This window comes from Podarcis muralis, chromosome 1, assembly GCF_964188315.1.
Source record: "Podarcis muralis chromosome 1, rPodMur119.hap1.1, whole genome shotgun sequence".
In the NCBI taxonomy this organism is placed as follows: domain Eukaryota; kingdom Metazoa; phylum Chordata; class Lepidosauria; order Squamata; family Lacertidae; genus Podarcis; species Podarcis muralis.
The window spans coordinates 101,759,328-101,780,971 of record NC_135655.1 but is presented as its reverse complement, the minus strand read 5'-3'; the positions used below and the strand labels follow the sequence as shown (position 1 = coordinate 101,780,971).

The 21,644-nt window shown below is 42.7% G+C and overlaps 1 protein-coding gene across 8 annotated transcripts in view; it reads right to left on the bottom strand.

The window, feature by feature from the left end:
• Positions 1-21,644, bottom strand: part of LYPD6B (LY6/PLAUR domain containing 6B) — a 63,272-nt gene that overhangs the window by 5,853 nt on the left and 35,775 nt on the right. For 5 of the 8 annotated variants that reach the window (XM_077935952.1, XM_077935956.1, XM_077935960.1 and 2 more), the window contains 2 exons: positions 1,352-1,452; positions 585-736 (listed from right to left, as the gene is read on the bottom strand). In XM_077935952.1, the coding sequence (XP_077792078.1) occupies positions 585-699 (115 nt within the window). In that variant the 5' untranslated portion in view covers positions 700-736; positions 1,352-1,452. Of the gene's footprint in view, positions 1-584; positions 737-1,347; positions 1,453-4,845; positions 4,925-21,644 lie in introns of all 8 variants that reach the window. The other 3 variants (XM_077935947.1, XM_028745643.2, XM_028745662.2) reach the window with 3 other exon arrangements.

Genomic DNA, 21,644 nt, shown 5'->3' with positions numbered 1-21,644 from the left:
GTTAATCATTTATATCCTGTCTCTCACACCCAACCAAGATACTCAAAGTGGATTTTGTCTTTTGGATGCTCTCTTGATTTTATTCTCCATCTCAAGAGCTCTCGGTGGCAGCATAGCCCATTGTGGGGTACCCACTGCACCAGGTTAAATAAAACAGATCAGCACTAACTACAATACAGTGGTGCAGACAGACGTTAAATGAGGAGCCCATCCAGCCCCTGGTTTCTTGTGATACAACATCCAAAGAGCAAGGCAACACATGGAAAACCGCTATGTTCAATTACAGATGCAAAATCTCAGCAGAATGTGTCCTAAACAACAGTATGAGAAAGATGTAGCAAAAGTAATAAAAAGAGGAACATGCAGGTGTGCTTTAATCAAGGGTTCAGCCAAAAAATTAACAACTATCAGAGAAAATCAAGTTGATGTTTAGCTTTTAGGTCTATTAGAAATGCATTGTGAATTCATGATGATGATGATGATGATGATACAAGGCATTTCAAATAGAAAATGCCCAAAGAGTTGAAAACATATGCACTGGCATAGCCTACAAAACTGTAACAGAACTGTAACTGGCTACTTACGGTCTACTGGAAGTCTCACATTATGGAAGTTGATGTTCTTGGCTAGAATCCAACTATTGGAGACTATGAAGAGCTGAACAAAAGCTGCAGCCAACATTTGATAGAGGAACGGCATGCTGTTTGTTGCACATCAAAGCATAAGGTTCTTATAACTGAGAGAAAGAAGGGGAGAAAGAATGTATCATTACCCAAAAAAAAGCCTGAGAACTGATTTTATGTCTGGCACACTCGGTACAATACGTTACTCACATCCACCTCTGCCAGCACTGTTAGTCCCAGCAATGGCCTAGGGGGCATACATGAATTAAAGGTGACATCAGCTCCACAAAGCTAAGCTGGCACTGCCTTCTGCTGGCCTGGTTGTAATGTACATCACAGCACTGCTACATATTACAGCAAAAGGCCTTTCATAAGTGCAGCGGTTGTGATAGAGCAGAGGAGGTTAAGAAAAAACATCCATTAACAAGCTTGAATGGATAAAATTAAGCTTTTTTAGAAAGAAAGATCAGTGCAGGTTGCAGTGGCCACTGGCAATCTGAACTGCAGAAGCATACAGGCCTTGGGTTTATTTTTTAAAGAGGGTTTTCAAGACTCTGGTCAGAATCTACAACACTATGATTTCTAGGCTGTCCATTTTCTGCTGAATGCAAAACAAGTTCACACATCGTCATTACTGTATGCATTTTAAATTTCTTAATTAATGCTTATCTATCTTTAACAGGTAGCATGCATATTCAAAAAGTAGTTGCTCCAATAGAATTACCTACTTGCCTATTTTGCATCTCTCATCTTGCACAATGCAAACAAATCAGCAAGTATCAATGCTCAGTTTGAAGGTATCAGAATTCCACACGCAGATCTGCAGATGCTAATGAGAAATAAAAAGGCATTCAGTGTGATTTCTCCCACTAAAGGTCACATTTAAAGAAAAAGTCTTCATGGATAAACATTAAAGAATTTTTCCAAGTCACAAAGACTCATTTACCAAAATGGGAGGGGGGATTTGATATTGATTATATAAAGGACAAAAGAACTTAATAAGTGCAGTCATACATTCAAACCGAGGATGGATTTAATCCAAAGGTTTGGTGAAAAGATGAATATGGGACATAGAAAGCTGTGGGTCAGGCCACTGGTGTATTGAACTCAGTAACACTGTCTGACAGAGGCTGTCCTGAGTTTCAGACAGGACTCTTGTCCATCTCTCCCTGGAAATGCTGGAAGTTGAACTACAGTCCTTCCACAAAATGTATCATCAATATCACAAAGCATTTTTGCCATGAATGACATGATTTACAACAGAATACAGATGTGTCAAAGCTGACAAGCATGCACACGGTTAATGTTGTCATGCAGGAACATTATTGGCACTTCTGAATACAGTATTGCACAAACACAACATGGACGTGTCAGATATTAGTGGACTGTATACGACTGCTCTGGTCCATGGGGTCCATGGGGTCACGAAGAGCTGGACACGACTAAACGACTAAACAACAACAAATACGACTGCTATTCAGATTCACCACTAGATGGCATAAGATAAGATGAGATCTGCAGAGTTTCCAAACCCCTTTTTGGACACTGGGATCTGAACTGCAGCCAGTTAAGGTGCTGGGAACCAGCCTGTGCTTCTTCTCTCACTCAACGTGCACAAGTCAAGTCAAGTTTCATTGGCTAAAAACCAATGGCCATTGCAAACATGTGAAGGTGACTGGGTATTACTGTTTATCATAGATTATTTCCAGAAGAATGTTCCATGTTTAGCAGGCCAAATTAATCCCCAATTCTTCCTAGGACACACACAGTCTTGTGTATGACATGTTTATCTCCATCTGGTCACCAAATAAATGAAACAATACCCATACAAACATCCCAACACACCGGGCCATGTCCATACTTCAGGGTTTCTAACTTAACCACGGTTTATTGGAAACTAGCTGCGTGCTGATTAATTGCTCCTGCTGAGCTCCTCCTTCCCTGGTGCACATGAGAGAAACAAATCAGGAAATTGATACTAAACTTGGCTTCTTGAGATGTCCTGGATTGTGCACCGTTGCTCCCTGGCAAACCAGAATTACTAGCCATAAAAGCATGGTTTGTTGACTAAAGATTCCTGGCTACTTAAGAGGAAGCAAACAATGAACTTGGGTCTGAACATCTCAGGCTGTGGTTTCTTGCTTTGCATTTCCCTGTGCATGACAAGGGAAGAGCACAGTAGAATATATCTGCTTATTCCTGATAAATCATGAGAGGAATTCAATGTTGCACTAATCGTTCTATCAGTGCAAGCATTTTGGCATGCCACACAGAGTGATGCCCCCTCTCCTACCCACCACCATGTGCTTTTCCATGGATTCTTCTGATCTACCCCCAAGCCAATGTCGGCGGGCACAGGGGGAGGAGAAGGGGGAAAGCCCATTGCACAAGAAAAAGTCATTGCAAAGGGCTTCCGCTGACAGTACGCATTAGTTGAATCCTGCCCCATGGAAGCAATGCTGACTTACTGTGATGTGCAAACATGCCCAGAGACTATACTGTCACACAAAAACAAGTCCAATTTGTTAGCAAAGTTATTATGTTATAACTCTAGAATAATTCCAGCCACCAATACCAAGTAGAAAGTGCTCCCCCCCCCAAAGGATGCTGGTTTTCCTTGCTGCCAGAGGTGCCAACTTGAATATTGTGGGGGTCCAAGGTAAGCCCTGCCATGCATAATCGATCACATGATGCAGTGCGCACACACCACTTTAAGAGGAATGTCCATCAACTTTGTGGGGGCCCAGCCCCCTCAAATATTTTATTGTGGGGGCCGATGTCCTCATGGTCCCTAGGTTTTGGTTCCTATGTTTGCTGCAGACCAGTATAAGGAGGCACACACCGTTCTTTAAAAATATTATCTTCGATCTTGTCTGCTTAGAACCAAGCATTATTTTTGCTTTATTTCCATTTGAGTTGACAACTATTTATCCCTCATGCACAACTGAAGAGTGGTAACAGGAGTAGACTCACCCTTGAAATACAGTGGTACCTCCATTTACGAACTTAATTCATTCCAGAAGTCCATTCTTACACTGAAAGCGTTCTTAAACTGAGGCAGCGGCGTAGCGTGGGTTGTCAGCACCTGGGGCAAGGCAAGTAATTTGCGCCCCCTACCCTGTGGATTTGCGCCCCCTAACCCGTGGATTTGCCCTAACCCCAGATGTTGCGCCCGGTGCGGCCGGCCCCCCCTGCACCCCCCACGCTACGCCACTGAACTGAGGCACACTTTCCTCAATGAGGCTTCCGATTGCCAGTGCTGGTTTGTCTTCTGTTCGTCTTCCAGAGCAAAGCTCGCTAGCCTACTTCCAGTAGGAACATCTACTTCCAGTTTTGCGGAGTGCGTTGCCCGAATCGTTCATTAACAGGACTGTTCTTAGACCAAGGTATGATTGTACAGTGGACCCTCTGGATATGAATTAAATTCATTCCAGGGGTCCGTCCGCAACCCGAAAAGTTCAAAGGCAGAGGCGCACAGCAAAACTCAGAAGTATACACTTCCGGGTTTGCCGCGTCCAGAGCGGTACGTAACTAAAGGGTCCACTGTATTCTAAAGCTTTGCATAGCTTTGATCGTACACAGTGTTGCAATACAGAGAACTTTGTTTCTCCCAGTCCTTGAAACCATTGTTTCTGTTCTCTCTTTAAGTATCTCATTCTGTACTCTTCAAACACCAAACTAGCCAAAGAATCTTGGGCCATAATATAGGGTATGTACACATTAGCAGCTTGGAGCCCAGCAAAGTCATTTTCCTCTGCTGCATTTTAAGTCACATCACCAATGCCCATTACCTTATTTGTTTCAGTGCATCAAACTCCAGTTTATTGAAGCTGTAATCTGCACATGCGCAATGACTGCCTGAACTGGTTTCCTATGGATTGTGGCTAGCGTCATGTGTACTCAGCTTCCACCACCAGTGGTGCAAGTGTGCTGGAGCTGAATTAAGTGGTAATATAGACAAAGCTTTATTTCTGAATAGCTCACTTAATGTTTGCTCCGTGAGGGTGGGGCACTGATACCCTTCAATGCAGGGCTTATCTGTCGCAGAAAAGCAACCAGCTTTTATGGGAGCAAGGCATGACACAGAGCTTCTGACAGCCAACACTCACCTTAAAACACAAAACTGCACCTGCACCACCAAACAAACATTTCACTCTAGACCTTCAGTATGAGCCACTTTGAGGAAAGCAAACAATGCAAGCTAAGACTAGCCTTCGCCTACCTGCTGCCCACAAGGTGTTTTGGATAGTAATTCTCAACAGCCCCAGCCAGCATAGATTTTTCTCCACTCTGAAACATCCCTGTACAATTTTTTAAAAAAACAAAACAAACAAACTCATGGCATGTTTTTCTGCAATCCCAATCCCTCATCAAGGATGCCTACTATAAGGTGTCACTGGCTTGAACAAGCCTATTCTCTCTTCTCTGCCTCCATCTTGTTATCTCCTTCCCTCCTTCTCAGACTAACGTCTTAACATTTTGTATATCCTGGAATCCCATGGGTCCTTGCTTGGTTGCTTAGAGTTTCTTAATATATATTTTTTTCTGTTGATTTACAAACTTGCATACATCAACACACCTAGGGTGTCCCCCGAGTATGTGGAAACCACTGACTTATTTTTGACTGTTTAGTTTCCAGACTGACTAATGCTTGACTGTCTGGGTTTACTATCAGAAAAGTGATTCTCAAAACTCTCCTCAGCCCCTCAGATGGACCACTTGAAAAATGCTGAGAGCCTTGGTGGGACCCCTAAATGATTTTTCTGCCTGTTGCAGCCACAGTTTGAGAACCCCTCTGAAAGGGAATTGCCTAAATTTGACCAAACTTTGGGTGTAATATTCTTTCCCTTCTTCATTTTTAAAAATAAAACAAAAACTAGGCACAGAAATCTGGAGAGCTCAATGATTTAACTCCCCCCCCCCCCCGTGTGTGTACACCCAGGTGATGTTGTAATTACTCAGTTTTGGAATTGTCTATTTTTATCAGAAATTTTCTGCCCTCCAACCTAAATACTCTAATGTGGAATGTATAGCTATTTTTCCTCTACACCCAGAGTTCTTAATTTAAATCTGCCCACCCCAGGTTACATATTAAAAGCCAGCCGAGTTAATAAATCCTTCGGTCAATAAAGTCTCTGTATCTCAAACATTTACACTGCCACTACCCCAAAGGGAACCAGCCTGGATATTTCCAGAGATTTCTGCCCACCATCCACGACTTCATTAATCAAATTGTTTTTGCACGGCAAATGGTGTGCAGCAGCCTGTGAAAGTATCTGCTACTACAATGCGAACTGAACAAATGCACTGTTTAGGGTTTGTTTTTTACCAGTTGTTCCGGGAAGCTATCGTTTTTTTTTGCAACTGAAAATTGTAACAATCCAAGCCATTTCAGCTGCTACTTGTAATTAAAAACCTAAATGGAGTCACCAACTGTGAAAAACTACGGTCTTGTTTAAGTCTTGTAAAAGACTGATAAGAGCATAAAGCAGAAGAAACTGGTGTTAATGTGATGGAATGTAGTATTTCAACGTATGGTTTTTGTTTTTAATGAAGCGCAATCTCTTTATCATTACCTAATGCAATATATATCCCACTTTTTTTCTTTAAAGGGGAAGATAAATAGTAGTGTGGTACCTTAGAGATTAATTTATTTATTCTGGCACGAAGCTTTACGAGTGACGTCCTGCTCCATTAAATATAAATAACATAAACTGAACAGAAGTGGAACCCATGTACAGTTTCGGCACACTGAGATTACCCAAAATCAAGCCTTTCTATCGCTGTATGTTTTGTTTCTATGTACTGTTTCAGCATCAGAACATTTATGTCATGGGTGGAGAACTTGGGTTCCTCTAGATGTTGCCTGAACAATGGTCAAGGTTGATGGGAGTTGGGGATCCAACAATATCTGGTGGACCACAATTTTTCCATCCTTCCTCATACCTGACGTCAGATGTAGGGCAGGTGGGTGTGGTCAAATGGGGGTGCTGTCTTTATGGGCTGGACATTTCCCATCCCTGCTATATGCCAAATTAGATCCCAAACATTACACACCCTATGTATGACTGAGAGAGCAAGGGGGAATGCAAGTACTTGAACCAAGATTTTGAATTTTTGATTCATATTAAACCAGATTAAAATTTAAATGAAGGGTTGAATGATTGACAGGGGATTTTGTTTTCCTAAGCACGATAAAACCACCTTATGTGTGGATAACAAGTGGATGCAAGACTTCTCCCCTGCTTTCTTTACCATTTTAGGTGGCACACCTGTGCTTCAGAAAGGCGCCTTTGTTCTCTCTCATTCCACTGCTGTCCTCTCTCCCTTGCTTTTCTTTCCTCAAGCTTGTTCCCTTTTTTTACTGCCTCTGGTTTCTCCTTTTGCAACGAAACAATCCTTCAGGGTTGTGGGGGAGGTGTCTAATATGTGACAACCGTGGTTATGTCCAATAAAATATGGCAATCTTCTTCTCTATAACCAACATGCCATGCATCTCTGAATTGAACTGAACCCTGACGTTGCATTAACAGCTCATTCTTCAGACATTGGTGACTCAAAGGGGGAGGGGGGAAATGTGTGTAAACAGCTGCAGTTCAAGTTCACTTCTTTTTAAAGTATCACTCCCTTGTCTGCACTACAGCAGAGCCTCGTTTGGGTTAGGCATGTTTGTACTTACGCTTAACTGAAAGTCCAGTCTGATTCCCCCAGCTTCAAAGGAACACAGACTGCTGGTAAAGGACTGCAGGGCAGCATTTGCAATGAGCTCACTATACCTCCCAGGACTTCAGCACTGCAACCCACAGCATTCCCCTGCATGAATGTTCCCTTTCTGGCTGCACAATTTCCCACTGGGAGAGCCATTGAACGTGTCCTTGCCGGAACGCTCTCCTGCTCTCTGCTATCAGAAGACCAGTTCAACACCGATGGTAAAGAAAGAGTAAATCTTAACATGGTGTTGTAAAGCATGATTACAATTGTAAAGCAACCTGTGGTCTCTTGATGAAGGGCAGTATGTAAATTTAATAAATGATGACGACGATGCTTTGTGAAATAACAGGGACCAAGGGCTAAGAAGGGTTCCCAAAATGAGGGGTTCAGCATCCTGCTTCTCTTGACTAGCAACAGGATTATGTAAAAAGGCAGTGACCTGCTTAAAAAAAGGAGGAAATGAAAGAGAAGTCCCTCCCCTCTCCCTTGCTAAGTGCAATGTCTTCTCCCCTACCTGCACCTTCCAAGGAGCAGATCAATGGAAGAAGAGGCTCTGGCCTGGCACTGAAGACAGAAGGCTGAGATACAACCTCCTTCTCTCTCTCTCTCTCTCTCTCTCTCTCTCTCTCTCTCTCCCTATATTGGTAAGGAGATTTAAGTGGAGAGCATTGGTATTGCCCCAACTGCAGTTTGAAGCGATATAGGCCATTCTGCCACCTCAGGACTTTACACCTCCCTCATCTCATATACTGTGGTGGACAGGCAGAGGGAAGGAGATACAGATTGTTTGGGTTCAGGGAAAGAGAATCAGTGGTGGCGACAGAAAATGTGCTGAAGGAGGGGGAAGGCAAAGTACTTTTCTGGGGCGGACAAGCACTGTCCACCATCTTAAGATTTCTGAAAAAGAAACAACAGTGTATTTCACATTGGCACTCCCATCCATTCAAGTCCCGTTAACTTTGATGGAATTACCCAGTAGGTATGCTTAGGACTGCAGGCTTGTTTAATTTTATTATTAAACTGCAACTTGTATGGAAGAGTGCCTTTCCTTCAAGCAATCACATACGTTGAATAATTGGGAGATGGGAAGGGGCAAGACACTTGTCTACTGGGGGATACCTGGGTTTAGCTCCAAGAACAGTGAGGCAGATTGTGTACTTCCTCTGACGCTGATCCAATCCAACCACAAATAAACCAACTCACACCCAGGCATCAACCCATGTGTATCAACACTTCCTTCAGACCAACCTTTCCCCAACTTTGGGTCTCCATATACTGGGTCCCCATCATTCCAAGCCACCACAGCTAATGATCATGGATGATGCAGGTTGTAGTCCATCAATATCTGACCACCTCGAGTTAGAGGAGGCTGCTAGAGAACGTGGGATTTTGTAGAAAGTTTTATGGAATGTGTATGAAGGGCAGGTCATCTGAACATCACACTATTTTCTGCAAGGGTTGTCTGCACAATCCTGTCTTTGGTAATTCACATGCAGTGTTGCACCCCCTAGCACCCCCACAAGCACTCATTTTTCTTGCTCTGTCACAATTCCACTGTATGTCCTCATTCAGGCCTGCTGTCTCCAGAGGCTTCATTAAGATTGATCTGATTAAAGGGAAACTAAACTAAATCAACAGATCAACTGAAGTAGGTTAATAAGAACTTCCTAAAAAGAGGGCAACATGCTTCACTTACTTCATGCCTGAAAACAGGGTAATAAAGTAGAGATGCCTCAAGGTAATGTGTGTGTGTGTGTGTGTGTGTGTGTGTGTCTGTAGGTGGGTGTTCCCTCCAGTGTGGTATGCTGCACACTCATGTTAATAAAATGTACCTGGAGTTTTTACCCGCAAACTGCATACCTTTCACTCAGATATAAATCAGGAGCATGAAAAGGAAAGGAAGAGAAAAGCAGGTGGGGACACTACAGTGTTTCAAAACGATTAAAATTCCAGCTCTATGTGGTTCTGAACACAGTAATTCAGCACTGGTATTTGAAAAACTGATCCCTGATTTCAGCAAAAGCAACCTTAAATTAGGACGGTTTCAACAAGGTAATGCTTAGTGACAAAAAGGTAAGATAGATGAATAACCAGGAACAATCTTGATTAACCTACCTCTTGTCCACCCTGATAACATATGAGTAGGAATGGGCAAATCTTGCAATTTCAGTTTCTCATTTTTCCAATCTCAAGTTAAGTTCCCCACATTTTCACGAGAGTCTGAACATTTTTATTTTTGTTTTTAGAAAATCCTCACAAGAATTTATCAGGATTTTAGGTCACATTTCTCCTAATATGCATATTTTTGCAAGCACTTTCCCGTAATATATATGTTTTGGTATGCTATTTCCAACAATATAGGCATTGGTTTCTTCTTATTATTCTTTTAATAAAACCCTTTTTATTTACCTTTCATATGCTGTATATAATATCCAGTGCAGATAAGTAATGCAATGAGTATACAGAGGTAAATGACGCAACAAGGATAAACTAACATCTATAAGCAGAAAATAACAACAGCAACAAACATTCCTTCCCCCACTGCATTTCTATACACATGCTCCCCTAATATACACCCACTGAACACGTTATTTGGTTGGAGAGCCACACTGCAAAATTCAGAGTAGTGCACATTTTGAAGAATAGCTATGTTTCATGTTTGCACATTGTTTTGGGACATGCAAATTTGCATTAAAACGGAACCCCATCCCTTTATATAAGATATGAGCTTTGCAGTCATCCTTAGGTTTTTGTATTTCTGTTATATCCTGTCGCCAATATGAAAATAAAGCTAGGCAGGCAATATATCATGGTGGTGTCGAGTCCTGCTAATCTTAAACTTGAGGACATGCTGAGTGTCTTTGCTGAGTAAAGGTTTCCTTAGTGTTCTATACCAGGCTTCCTCAACATCGGACCTCCAGATGTTTTTGGCCTACAACTCCCATGATCCCTAGCTAGCAGGCCTAGTGGTCAGGGATGATGGGAATTGTAGTCTCAAAACATTTGGAGGGCCGAGGTTGAGGAAGCCTGTTCTATACAGTAAAATGGACTAAATTCCTTGGGGCTTTGAGGCATCCCATGAAACTACTCCAGCACTATGATGTTGATTTGAGACAATACTTCAATAGCCTTAGCTGCCAATTACCCAGATGTTTATATTACACTTCAACAAGTCCAGATTTGCTTCAGAGTACAAAATTGTCCCGTGTCAGATAAGAAGACTGTGCAGGTTTGTTTTATTTTTTGCACATATTATACATCACATCTGACATGGCATGGCACTTGTGTGTTGAATGCAAAATGTAAAGTAAGAATTATCTCACTGAAATGAGTCAGCTCCTCTCAGCTAAGTGAGAAGTGGCCTTTTTAAAGCATACTTTTTAAAAACAGGGGCACTGAAGCTAAGGTTAGCATTCCACCATTGCAAAGATTTCCTTTTGCAAAACAGACTGTTCTCCCTCCCCCCCCCATCCATTTTGGGTCGTCCCCCCAACTCTCCAGATGTGCGGATGGTGCAAAGCCACACAAGGGGGGGAATCTGCTTGCACTAGCATGAGAAGTTAGCTGAATACCACCTAAGAATGCTCAACATGTTTTTAAGGCTGCAAATTTATGCACATTTAATCCCACTGAACAGCAGGACAGAAGTATAACATACATGGATTTGTGCTAAGATAATGAGACTCTACAAATAGTGTTTTGTCTCTAGTTTTGCTAGTTTGTTCTAAAGTCTATGCCAGGGCTGGCCCACCCATGAGGCAAGGTCAGGCAAATGCCACAGGTGGCAGGATCTACGGAAGCAGCAGATCCCAATGCAGCTCTTTATTTTCCCACCCCCTTGTTCCTGATGTAGATCCTCACTCCTTTTTCCCCGGAGGGAAAGAGAGGTACCATTTTGTGGTTAGCCTCAGGTGCCAAAATGTCTTGGTCCAGCCCCGGTCTATCCTTTTACTAATTTAAACCCCAGTCTGCAACCATGAGTAAAGACTCCCAAAGCTGCACATCTGGTGAAATTGGGGTGTGCTTTATACAAAAGATGACACAACAGAGCTGCACAGCAGCTGTGTTGAAAGAGTGTATATAATCATTCACAAAATTCTCCTGTGCTCCTAAAATCTTTTCTGCCAACTGTCAGCCTGAGGCAAATTTTTACAAGTGAGTTATAGCTTTCACTCTTGAAAACTGGGAGGGGTATATAATGGAGCTACTGACAAACCATCTTAATTACTACTGCTTTGAAAAATATGTTAGAAAGAAAGTCATAAAAGCCCCACATCCAAACCCCCCAAAAGAGATTAAATCAGTAAGAATTCCTTTGCTATGAAACTACCATATGGGTATACAAAGGGAAATCTACATTATGCCCATAAATCAATAGATCCTTTTGATCTCTGTGTAACCTGATGAATTCTGTGCCCCTGATTTACACACCAGGTGGTGGCAGGCAATTGTCAATTGGCAACCAAAAAGGAAAAAAGAGAGAAAAAGAAAACAGCAGCCAGCAAGTTTATTGCAGACCAAAATGTTCACAATAGCCTTTGGAAATCAGGACGTCATTCTTCTTTTCTTGATGTGCACATATTGATCATGAACTGAATTGGCGTTCAAATGCCACCAATAAAAAGCAACATTCTAATCTAGTTCAGGGCTTATATGGTGTCACAGAAACTACTGTGGCAAGAGTGAAAATTCAAGATTCATAAGCGTTTGTCAAGGACAGAATACAGGCACAGAGCAAGTTTTGTTTACTTTTTATGTCCATGTAAACCACAGTCACAATTTGGCACCCCTTTTATTGAAGTGAGAGATATTTATGTGCATGCTTTACCCTTTCAGTAAAATCAATGAGACAGGAAAGTGCCAGACTCTGGGAGGGGTGTGATCCTATTGTTTCACACAAACACACCCCAACATGGGCAACTGTTAGAAGACTAAAACGATTGTACAAGCCCCTGTCATATACTAAACCCCTGCTGGCTTGCACAAAAAGAGCAGAGTAAAATTACTAGCACTTAAAGCAGGCTGAGCATTTAATTCTTGGTTATTAGGCACATATAATTTCCTGCAATTTAGACACTGCTGCTGGATGCCTCTTTGATGTTCCATAGTTTTAAGGTTGAGGAAAGACCACCACTAGCAGTACCATCTCAGAAAACGTGGCTCCTTGTTCTTTCATTTGTACTTGTTTGCTCATAGCACTGTGGGTGGAGGGGGAGAGGAAATCTCTTTTCTTTACATATTAAAATTGCTCTCAAGTATGCTGTTAGCAAAGCTTGTCCTAACAAATCAGTGGCCACACACATAAAGCAATCTCCTGGCTCCCAGGTACTCTGCACTCTGCAGCGTTAATGCTACCAACATATATTCCATTGTGCTAAGGAAGAATATCCAGCTGATTTTGTTCTGCATAATGACTGTGCCCTTATGGTCTATTTACACTGTGATGCTGTCAGACAAGTCCTATTGGCTTCAGTCTAGCCAAGGTTTAGTCCCATTGAGAACCACAAGACTTGAGTTAGTTGCAACTAGATTATTTATTTAATTTGCATACCACACTTCATCCAAAGAGCACAAGGCAGTCCACAACGTGCAAAAATACAAAATGAGAACACAAAATACATAACACAAAAACAAACTAATAACTCCCCTCCCACAAAAACATTTTAAAGGCCATAGAATGTTAATCAGCCAAAGGTCTGATTATGGAGAAATGTTCTGTTTGTATCATTGGTCAAGACGCAATGGGGACATTGAGTTTAACCACTTAGCTACCCAAGAGTATGTCATTTTGGGAATAACAGAAACCAGGGTGGAAATTGAACCTGGAAGCTTTCTAGAGAGTTAGCTATGCTAATCTCTGGCAGCAAAAGCAACGAAGAGTCTGGTGCCACCTTAAATAATAACAAATTTAGTGTGGCATATGCCTCTGGTAAAGTACAGTGGTACCTTGGTTCTTGAACTTAATTCATTCCAGAAGTCCGTTCCAAAACCAAAGCATTCCAAAACCAAGGTGTGCTTTCCCACAGAAAGTAATGCAAAATGAATTAATCCGTTCCAGACTTTTAAAAACAACGTCTAAAACAGCAATTTAACATGAATTTTACTACCTAAGGAGACCATTAATCCATAAAATGAAAGCAATAAACAATGTACTGCAGTCACACAATCAATCAGTGGGTGAACTGCATTCCACAGTCACAAAAGCAAAACAAAAAGAGCCACAAAAACAAAACCACAAAATAAATAGCAAAATCAGAGACCTCAGTGTAACACTCAAAACGGAGCATGTTCAGCTTCTGAAAAAAGTTCGCAAACCGGAACACTTACTTCCGGATTTGCAGTGTTTGGGTTCCAAGTTGTTTTGAGTGCCGAGGCATTTGAGAACTAAGGTACCACTGTATCTATTTTCATTGTTACTTATTCAAAGATATACAAAAGTTTATACCCAGTACAATGTTATCTTTTTATAATACTCCACTTCATCCAATGTAGAAAAACAAAACAAAGAAAACCTATGCCACATTCAATTTGTTAAATCCTTAAGGTGCACCCATGAACTCTTAGTTGAGATTTCCAGTTTTAGCTTGTAAATGTAAAGCAAAAGCAAAAGCATTTCAGGCCTCATGCTTGCTGTGTCATCTCCCTGCCTGAAACCCTGGAGAACCACTGCCAGCCAATGGAGACAATTCTTCTTCTCCTCCTTCTTCTTTGGCGATCACTCATAACCAAGTAAGATTGTCTTTCATAAACACAGTTTTAACAATGAGTCCGTAAGTGACTGTAGAGGCCAATTCTGGATCCACATGTCCTTCCACAGTGGGGACATTGTTTTCCAGGCAGAAGTTGATCATGGTGTGGATTTTCCAAGTGTGCCTTCCTCTTAGCACGTTTCTCCCTTGTGTCCTGAGTTTGAGTGTCTTCAAAGTCCATTACACCTTTGGTAAAGGCTGTTCTCCAACTGGAGCTCTCGCAGGCCAGTGTTTCCCAGTTGTCAGTGTTTATACTACATTTTTTTAGATTTGCCATGAGACAGTCTTTAAGCCTCTTTTGTTGACCACTGGCATTACGCTTTCCATTTTTAAGTTCGGAATAGAGTAGTTGCTTTGGAAGACGATCATCAGGCATCTGCACAACATGACCAGTCCAACGAAGCTGATGTTGAAGATTTATTGCTTCAATATTGGTGATCTTTGCTTCTTTCAGTACACTGATATTATGGAGACAATACTGGCTACACTTATTCTGCATCTGCGCCAATCCTGTATGTTCATCTAGGGTTACCCGGGCAGGTATTATTTATGCCTAAAGCACATTCCGAGTGAGTTCCGTAACTCACTTTTCTCTACAGGCAACCATAAAAGGATAGGTTGCTCACTCCCCCAGAGTATGGTTATCACAGTATCAGGTCAGAGGTTAAATGCCCTAAATTATGTCACTTCAGGTGAAGAACACAGCACTGCTTTGTAATGATTTTGCAAGAAGGGCTTGCAATTTTGCTTCTTAAGAGCAGAGGTGTTTGCTTGCTTTAGCCACTGCACAAAAGATAACAAGAGATAAGCATAAAGCTAGGAGCATAATAAAGCCATGCAGATAACATTACATACTCTCAAAACAAACTCAACAATTAATAACCAGTGACAGGAACACTAACGTGATGGTGATGCTGCAAATGCAAGAGAAATACTAAGCTTGCTTTACTGCTGTTCTACTGCTTTTGTAACATGTACTTGAAAACCGAGACCTGATAGGCAATAAAGTCAGATAGTAGCTGGGTATGCAAGTTTTTATGACCCAAATTGTGCAGGTCTACAAGACATTTTTGGTAACAAAAGCAGCTTGGAAGATTGGAAGGACTGTTCACATATTAAACACTACTTGAAGAGTGTCAAGCATTGGTTTCAATGTAACCAACTACCCGAAGTTGTTAAAGAAAGATATTTCATCTGTTGAGTAGTTGTAACCTCTTGGAAAACTTTGACTAAAATGGAAACTTTATTGAAATTTGCTGCTATTGTTTAATAAATTGGTTAGCTGCCCTTCACCATAAGGTCCAAGAGTGGATTAAAAAATTTAAAAGTGCACTGTTTTAAAAGGTTTAACACAAATTACAGTTTCAGAGATTCACCTCATTATACCTGTCATACAGAATTCATGAGATGTCTTCTACTGAAAAAAATAAGCTTTAATATACATATTAAATTGTGTGTGTGTGTGTGTGTGTGTGTGTGTGTCAGCATTCTACCTCCCTTTGCTGTCAGAGGCAATTGTTTAGAAATCTAAGATATCCCCCACACACCTTGGTTCAAACTCTTATCCACACCTGGACCCCCTTTTTTCTTACTACCAAACGTTTAGATTCCAGAGTCTTCCATATGTGTTCGTGTATTATGTATAAGCACTTCTTGTAATGGAGGAGAGGGGAATAGCCTTTGCAGTCAGGAAGGCATCTCTTCATAGTTCCTCTTGGCATGACTGACCCAAGTTTTTGCAATCAGTTCTAGCTTCCGGTGGCTTCCAGTCAAGATGGCGGCAGGCCAGGCAGTCAGCTCCAGAGCTCCACAGATTTTAACTGAGTTTTAACTCTAGCCCTAATATGCCCGATATGTATTTTACAGACAGGCATAAAACTGTTTGCAACATATACTCCTTCTAATGCCTTCTTTCACCATTCAAGGCTAAGCAGAAGCTATGTGGGAAGCCACCGGCATGCCACAGTGGAAGCATGTCAGCGCAAAGTAGCTGAGAAAGGCATGCCATGGGACTGACCCCACGAGGCCTTTCCGGGAAAGAAAAGTGATAAAATGTATTCCCACCTTATTCACAAGTAGCTCTCCCATTAGTAAGCAAAGATTCCAGCCCTTGGCTTACAACATACAGCTCCAGGGCACCAAAGATGCCCAAAGTGGAACATTCTGGAAGACCACAGTAGCAAGATTTATATCATGTTGTTAAATCACGATGAGCAAAAGGGTGATTTTCCAAACCAGGAAATGAGATAACAACTAGTTTGATAATAAGTTAAGTTCATTAAGTTCAACATAGAATATTCATCCATATTTTCTTTTCTTTGTTGCCTCAGGTTAGCTAATATCACAATGCTTCCTGGATGTTTAATTCACCCCATCAGCCCTCCCTGTCAATACTCAAAGGTCTGCAATCTGGCCATTTCAGTTTCAACCAGTGTTTCTTGTTTAACTTTGCACATAGTACAGAAGATTTACCACCTGCCAAATGCTATCTATTGAAAACAAAGCAAAGGTAAATTTGTCAAGCTGAGTTAGATAGACATTGTTTGAATTTCCATTTATTACTCCTCTTAGCTCATGGTAGAAATTAGTTCAAATATCCCTCATTGGATTAGCAACAGTGGGTACCATAAGGAGCACAGAATTAACATGAGTCCAATGTGTGCACTAGATTGGCTGCACACAGCTCAAGGTTTAGAATTTTATGGAAATACTTGATCATGAGACTTCAGAGAATAATGTAGAAAATACCTGATGGGTTGGTCACAAAATAAAACTAATGGCTTGCCCACTCCAGAGCAAAATGTGGATTTGCACACTGCCTGTCAGGCCCTCAGGCTACTTAAGTCACCACCTTCTCCATAGGCTACAGCCCTCAATAGCCCTGCTTTGTACTCCTCAAGTATTTTTGGTTGGTTGAAATGTGTCGCTGAACTCTGATAATGCCTCTTATTTGTCCAGATGTAAGTGTATGTAGAAACTAGCTGACTATACAAAGGCACATCTTCACATGATTTTCGGTTTCACTGCTGGAAAAGCTGCCATCCTGGCTTGCACAATGCTCTGCTGTGTTCAGTGCAAATTCTCTCTAGGAGCTGCATCTAATAGTGTCTTTGCCTTAGTGGAAATTGCTTCCACTTGTCAAATAAAGTTTTATAAGAGTAGAAAACTGAATTCGCTGTAGTTTTACTGAAGACAGGAAGGGGTAAAAGTAATCCATGTAGATTAACAGCCTTGGTTTAGTGAGAAGCGTATTAAGATAGTCAAGTAACAGATAACTTTTGACACATAGCCACATAGCCAAAATAATTATAAGGACAAGAATTTTGGGAACTGTTTGCTATACTTCCACACTATCCCTCCCACACTCCGAGGCACCTTAATCACCCTGCAGTCTTCATCCCATATCTCCCTTTGATAAGAGAGAGGGAGAAGAATGTCTAGGAGGCATTCCTTCTGTACCAGTGATGGGCCACTTGGAAGAGACAAGAGAATACTACAGCAGCAACTTTCCTGGTGTTATTAGAAAGCACCACAGGAGAAACCAGAAGTGCAAACCACTGCTGCACAAGAGACTGCTGCTGAACAACCGCCATTCATTCCATTGAGACAAGGAGTTTGTAAACTATCTTCAGAACCATGCCAAAGAAAACTTAGAGAAGAGACATGGGGGGCTTTTGCTCCCCCCCCTTAAACCAGGCATAGGCAAACTCCGGACCTCCAGATGTTTGGGACTACAATTCCCATCATCCCTGACCACTGGTCCAGTTAGCTAGGGGTGATGGGAATTGTAGTCCCAAACATTTGGAGGGCAGGAGTTTGCCTATGCCTGCAACTGTCATATAGCATTACAAGGCATAAAGACCGATACATACTTGGCTCCTGTGCACATTATGCATCTCCTCATGTGTACTGCAGCATCTCTTTGGCTTTGTGTTTTCTACTCAGACGTTCCACTGGGTGTGTTTAGGATTGCAAACTTCCTTGCTCTTTGAAGAGTTTAAGGCACATGAGGTGTTTAAATGCCTAGATGAGTAGGTCCCATTTGTGTGATCCATCTGTTATAGAAAAGGGGTGCAGATCACACAGAAATTGCTTGCTTAGGCACTTAACATGTGTAGTCCCTGGGTTCATATTACAAGGGTCCATGAACAATGGGGTAATGCTCCCATGCCTGCTGTGTGTGTACAGAACAAGGCCTTTTGTGACCCATACATCAGTCTGGTTCTACCATGAAAACTACTGTTGACATTTATCAATATCATTAATTGGGAGCCCCTTTTGGACTTTGTGAAAAGGAAGATGAACACACAATATTTGGGTTTAAAGATTGGGAAAACACTGGATTACGAAAAGTGGAACAGTTGGATGTTACCGTGAAACGAATGTTTGAATAATTATTTTTATGTAACTGACAGATTTTTTTTACTTTGTATCATAGAAAAGCTTTAATAAAAAAAATTATGGGAAAAATCTGGTTCTACTGTGATGTGTATGTGGGAGAGGTGCCTTTTAAAAAATGTTAATGACTTAATTTAGATCACCTGGAGCTACTCTGATTTATGTACAAGAGACTGCTCAGTAGATTGGTTAACCAAACTAATCAATATACCTAAGCAAAGTAAAAATTAATTATGTTGCCCTTTGCTCATTTCCACACACAATTATCTCCCAGGATGAAAAATGAGTCCTTATCTGGCTTAGCATTACATGTGAACCAGTGCTCACGGTTTGCTTCTCCCAAACTAACAAGCGGCAAGCCAAGAACAAACCTTGGCTTCCATTTATTGGAATATTGGAGAGAAACATATACTGAGCCCTGGTTCTCACACTCAATGCTAAGCCAAGGCTTATTGCTCCTAGCAGAGCAGAGCAGCACTAGCACACTGTTGTTGTTGTTGTTGTTGTTGTTACAGGAACCTATAAATCACGGCACACCATGATGTGCAAACCAGCCCCGTATATAGGGATTGGGAAGTGAAAGGATGCATTGAATATATATCAGGCTTTTAAGAAAAGTCTTGTAGACCTTTGAGTAAATGATCCTAGGGAGTGACGAAACAGGTACCATAGCCTTGTTATTGGTTTAATTTGAGGGACTGCTGCTATAACCCAGTTTCTAGCTTACCCTTGTCTTTACACAGATGAACACAGATGGTGATGATGTCCACTGAATCAGAACATGAACATAATAGCTATACTCCTCCTATGCCCCCCCCAAAAAAGATCAGCATCTCTAGTAATAAATAATTACCGTATTTTTCGCACCATAGGACACACTTTTTCCCTCCTAAAAAGCAAGGGAAAATGTGTGTGCGTCCTATGGAGCGAAGGGAGGGGGGAGGCAGGCGGGAAAAGCCCTCAAGAGCCGCACACAAGCTTCGTGCGCTCTTGCGGGCTTTTCTCCAGGAGGGAGAAGGGACTGACTGGCTGTAGCAGTCCCTTCTCCCTCCTGGGGGAAAAGCCCCCAAGAGCGGCGCCCTCTTTAAAGGCTGTGCGGCTCCTGCAGGCTTTTCTACGAGGTGGGGGAATCCCCCCACCTCCCAGAAAAGCCAGGAGAAGCCGCACAGCCCCTTTAAAGAGCGTGCGGCTTCTGCGGGAGGTGGGGGAAGCTGCAGCAGATTCCCTCCTCCCGGGCTCCCTTTGAGGCGGCAATGTGGGAGGGGAGCAGCTTACACTCGTGTAAGCAGCTCCTCTCCCACTTTCCTCCTTCAAAGCAACTACGGAGGAGGGAAGGAAGAGGACCATGGATCCTCCGCTGCTGGAGGCTTCAGCAGATTCCCCCCTCCGTGATTGCTTTGAAGCAGGAAAGTGGGAGGGGGGCAGCTTACACTCGTGTAAGCAGCTCCTCTCCCACTTTCCTCCTTCAAAGCAACTACGGAGGAGGGAAGGAAGAGGACCATGGATCCTCCGCTGCTGGAAGCTTCAGCAGATTCCCCCCTCCGTGATTGCTTTGAAGCAGGAAAGTGGGAGGGGGGCAGCTTACACTCGTGTAAGCAGCTCCTCTCCCACTTTCCTCCTTCAAAGCAACTACGGAGGAGGGAAGGAAGGGGACCATGGATCCTCCGCTGCTGGAGGCTTCAGCGGATTCCCCCCCCAGCTTAAGTGGGGTGGGGGAAGTGTGGCAGGTAGGGGGGTACCTACCTAGACAGTGAAGCCACATGTCTCTCCAATGAAAATTGGGAGTGGGCATTGTGTGAAGTGGCTGTGGATCTCCTGCCGCAGAACTGTAGGACTGTATAGAGTTGGGAGGGCCACCCGAGGGTCATCTAGCCCAGCCCCCTCACAATGTAGGAATCACAGCTAAAGAACGCCAGGCAGATGGTCCCCCAACCGCTGCTTAAAAGCCTCCAGTGGTGGAGACCCCCAACAACTTCCAAGGTCACAGAATTGCAGGGTTGGAAGGGAACCCCAGGAGTCATCTAGTCCAGCCCCGGTGGACAGCATGCGCAATCCATCCCATTGCGCAAGACTAAAGATGCTGCGCAAGGCTAAAGAAGAAGCCAAGGCAGCGAGCGGGATGGATCGCGCTTGCTGCCTTGTCTTCTTCTTTAGCTGCACTGGAGAGGTTTAGCTCCTGGCTGGAGAGGTTGCGCGGCTATGGACCCCGCGCGCTGTCTTGGCTTCTTTGCTCTTTGGGGCTGGGGGGGGGAACCCGGGCTTCCCCCGCAGCCCCGAGAAGGTCTGGGAGAAGTGGACAGGCTGCGTGCAGCCTGTCTGTTGCTCTTTGGGGCTGGGGGGGGGGGGGAAATAATATTTTTTTCCTTGATTTCCCCCTCTAAAAACTAGGTGCGTCCTGTGGTCCGGTGCGTCCAATAGAGCGAAAAATACGGTAGTTGGAAGTTTGCCCAATGCCTTAATTTTTTTAATGTTATATGCAAGAGTGATCCTTTTTATTTTAATCAACTGCCTCATATTTCCATGTGCTCCTTCTGAAACCTCCTCTTGAAACACTGTTCTGAAAGGTTTGCCTAACAGGGAGCATTAAAAAAAAAGAAAAGGTCCACATGGTGTTTCAGGGTTTGCTAGATAATAGAAAACTCAACAGTGTGTGTTTTTAGTCCTATCTTTATTGACAAAGGCATGCCTGCTGGCAGGATGGTCCACTTAAGAGTGTAGTACTTTGCTCTGAAAAATGCTGAACACAAGTTTCGAGGGCTTTGCTATCTTGACAAATTCCACCCCTGCTAGGAAACAGCCAAGCAGCAATGGCCATGTTGTACGACTGGGGCACAATTCCTCATTATTCTACAATTCCCCAAGAGGCCCAACTCTTTCTTTCTCCACATGACAGCGCTCCGGCACAATTATCCTTTCTTGTACCTTTCCCAATTCATCATAAAGTGAACTTGCTATGTGCCAGACCAGTGATACACTTTAATACAGCCTTTAAAGAATCCCAGGGTGAATAAAGTACCGTATTTTTTGCTCTATAAGACTCACTTTTTCCCTCCTAAAAAGTAAGGGGGAATGTGTCTGCATCTTATGGAGCAAATGCAGGCTGCACAGCTATACCAGAAGCCAGAACAGCAAGAGGGATTGCTGCTTTCACTGCACAGCGATC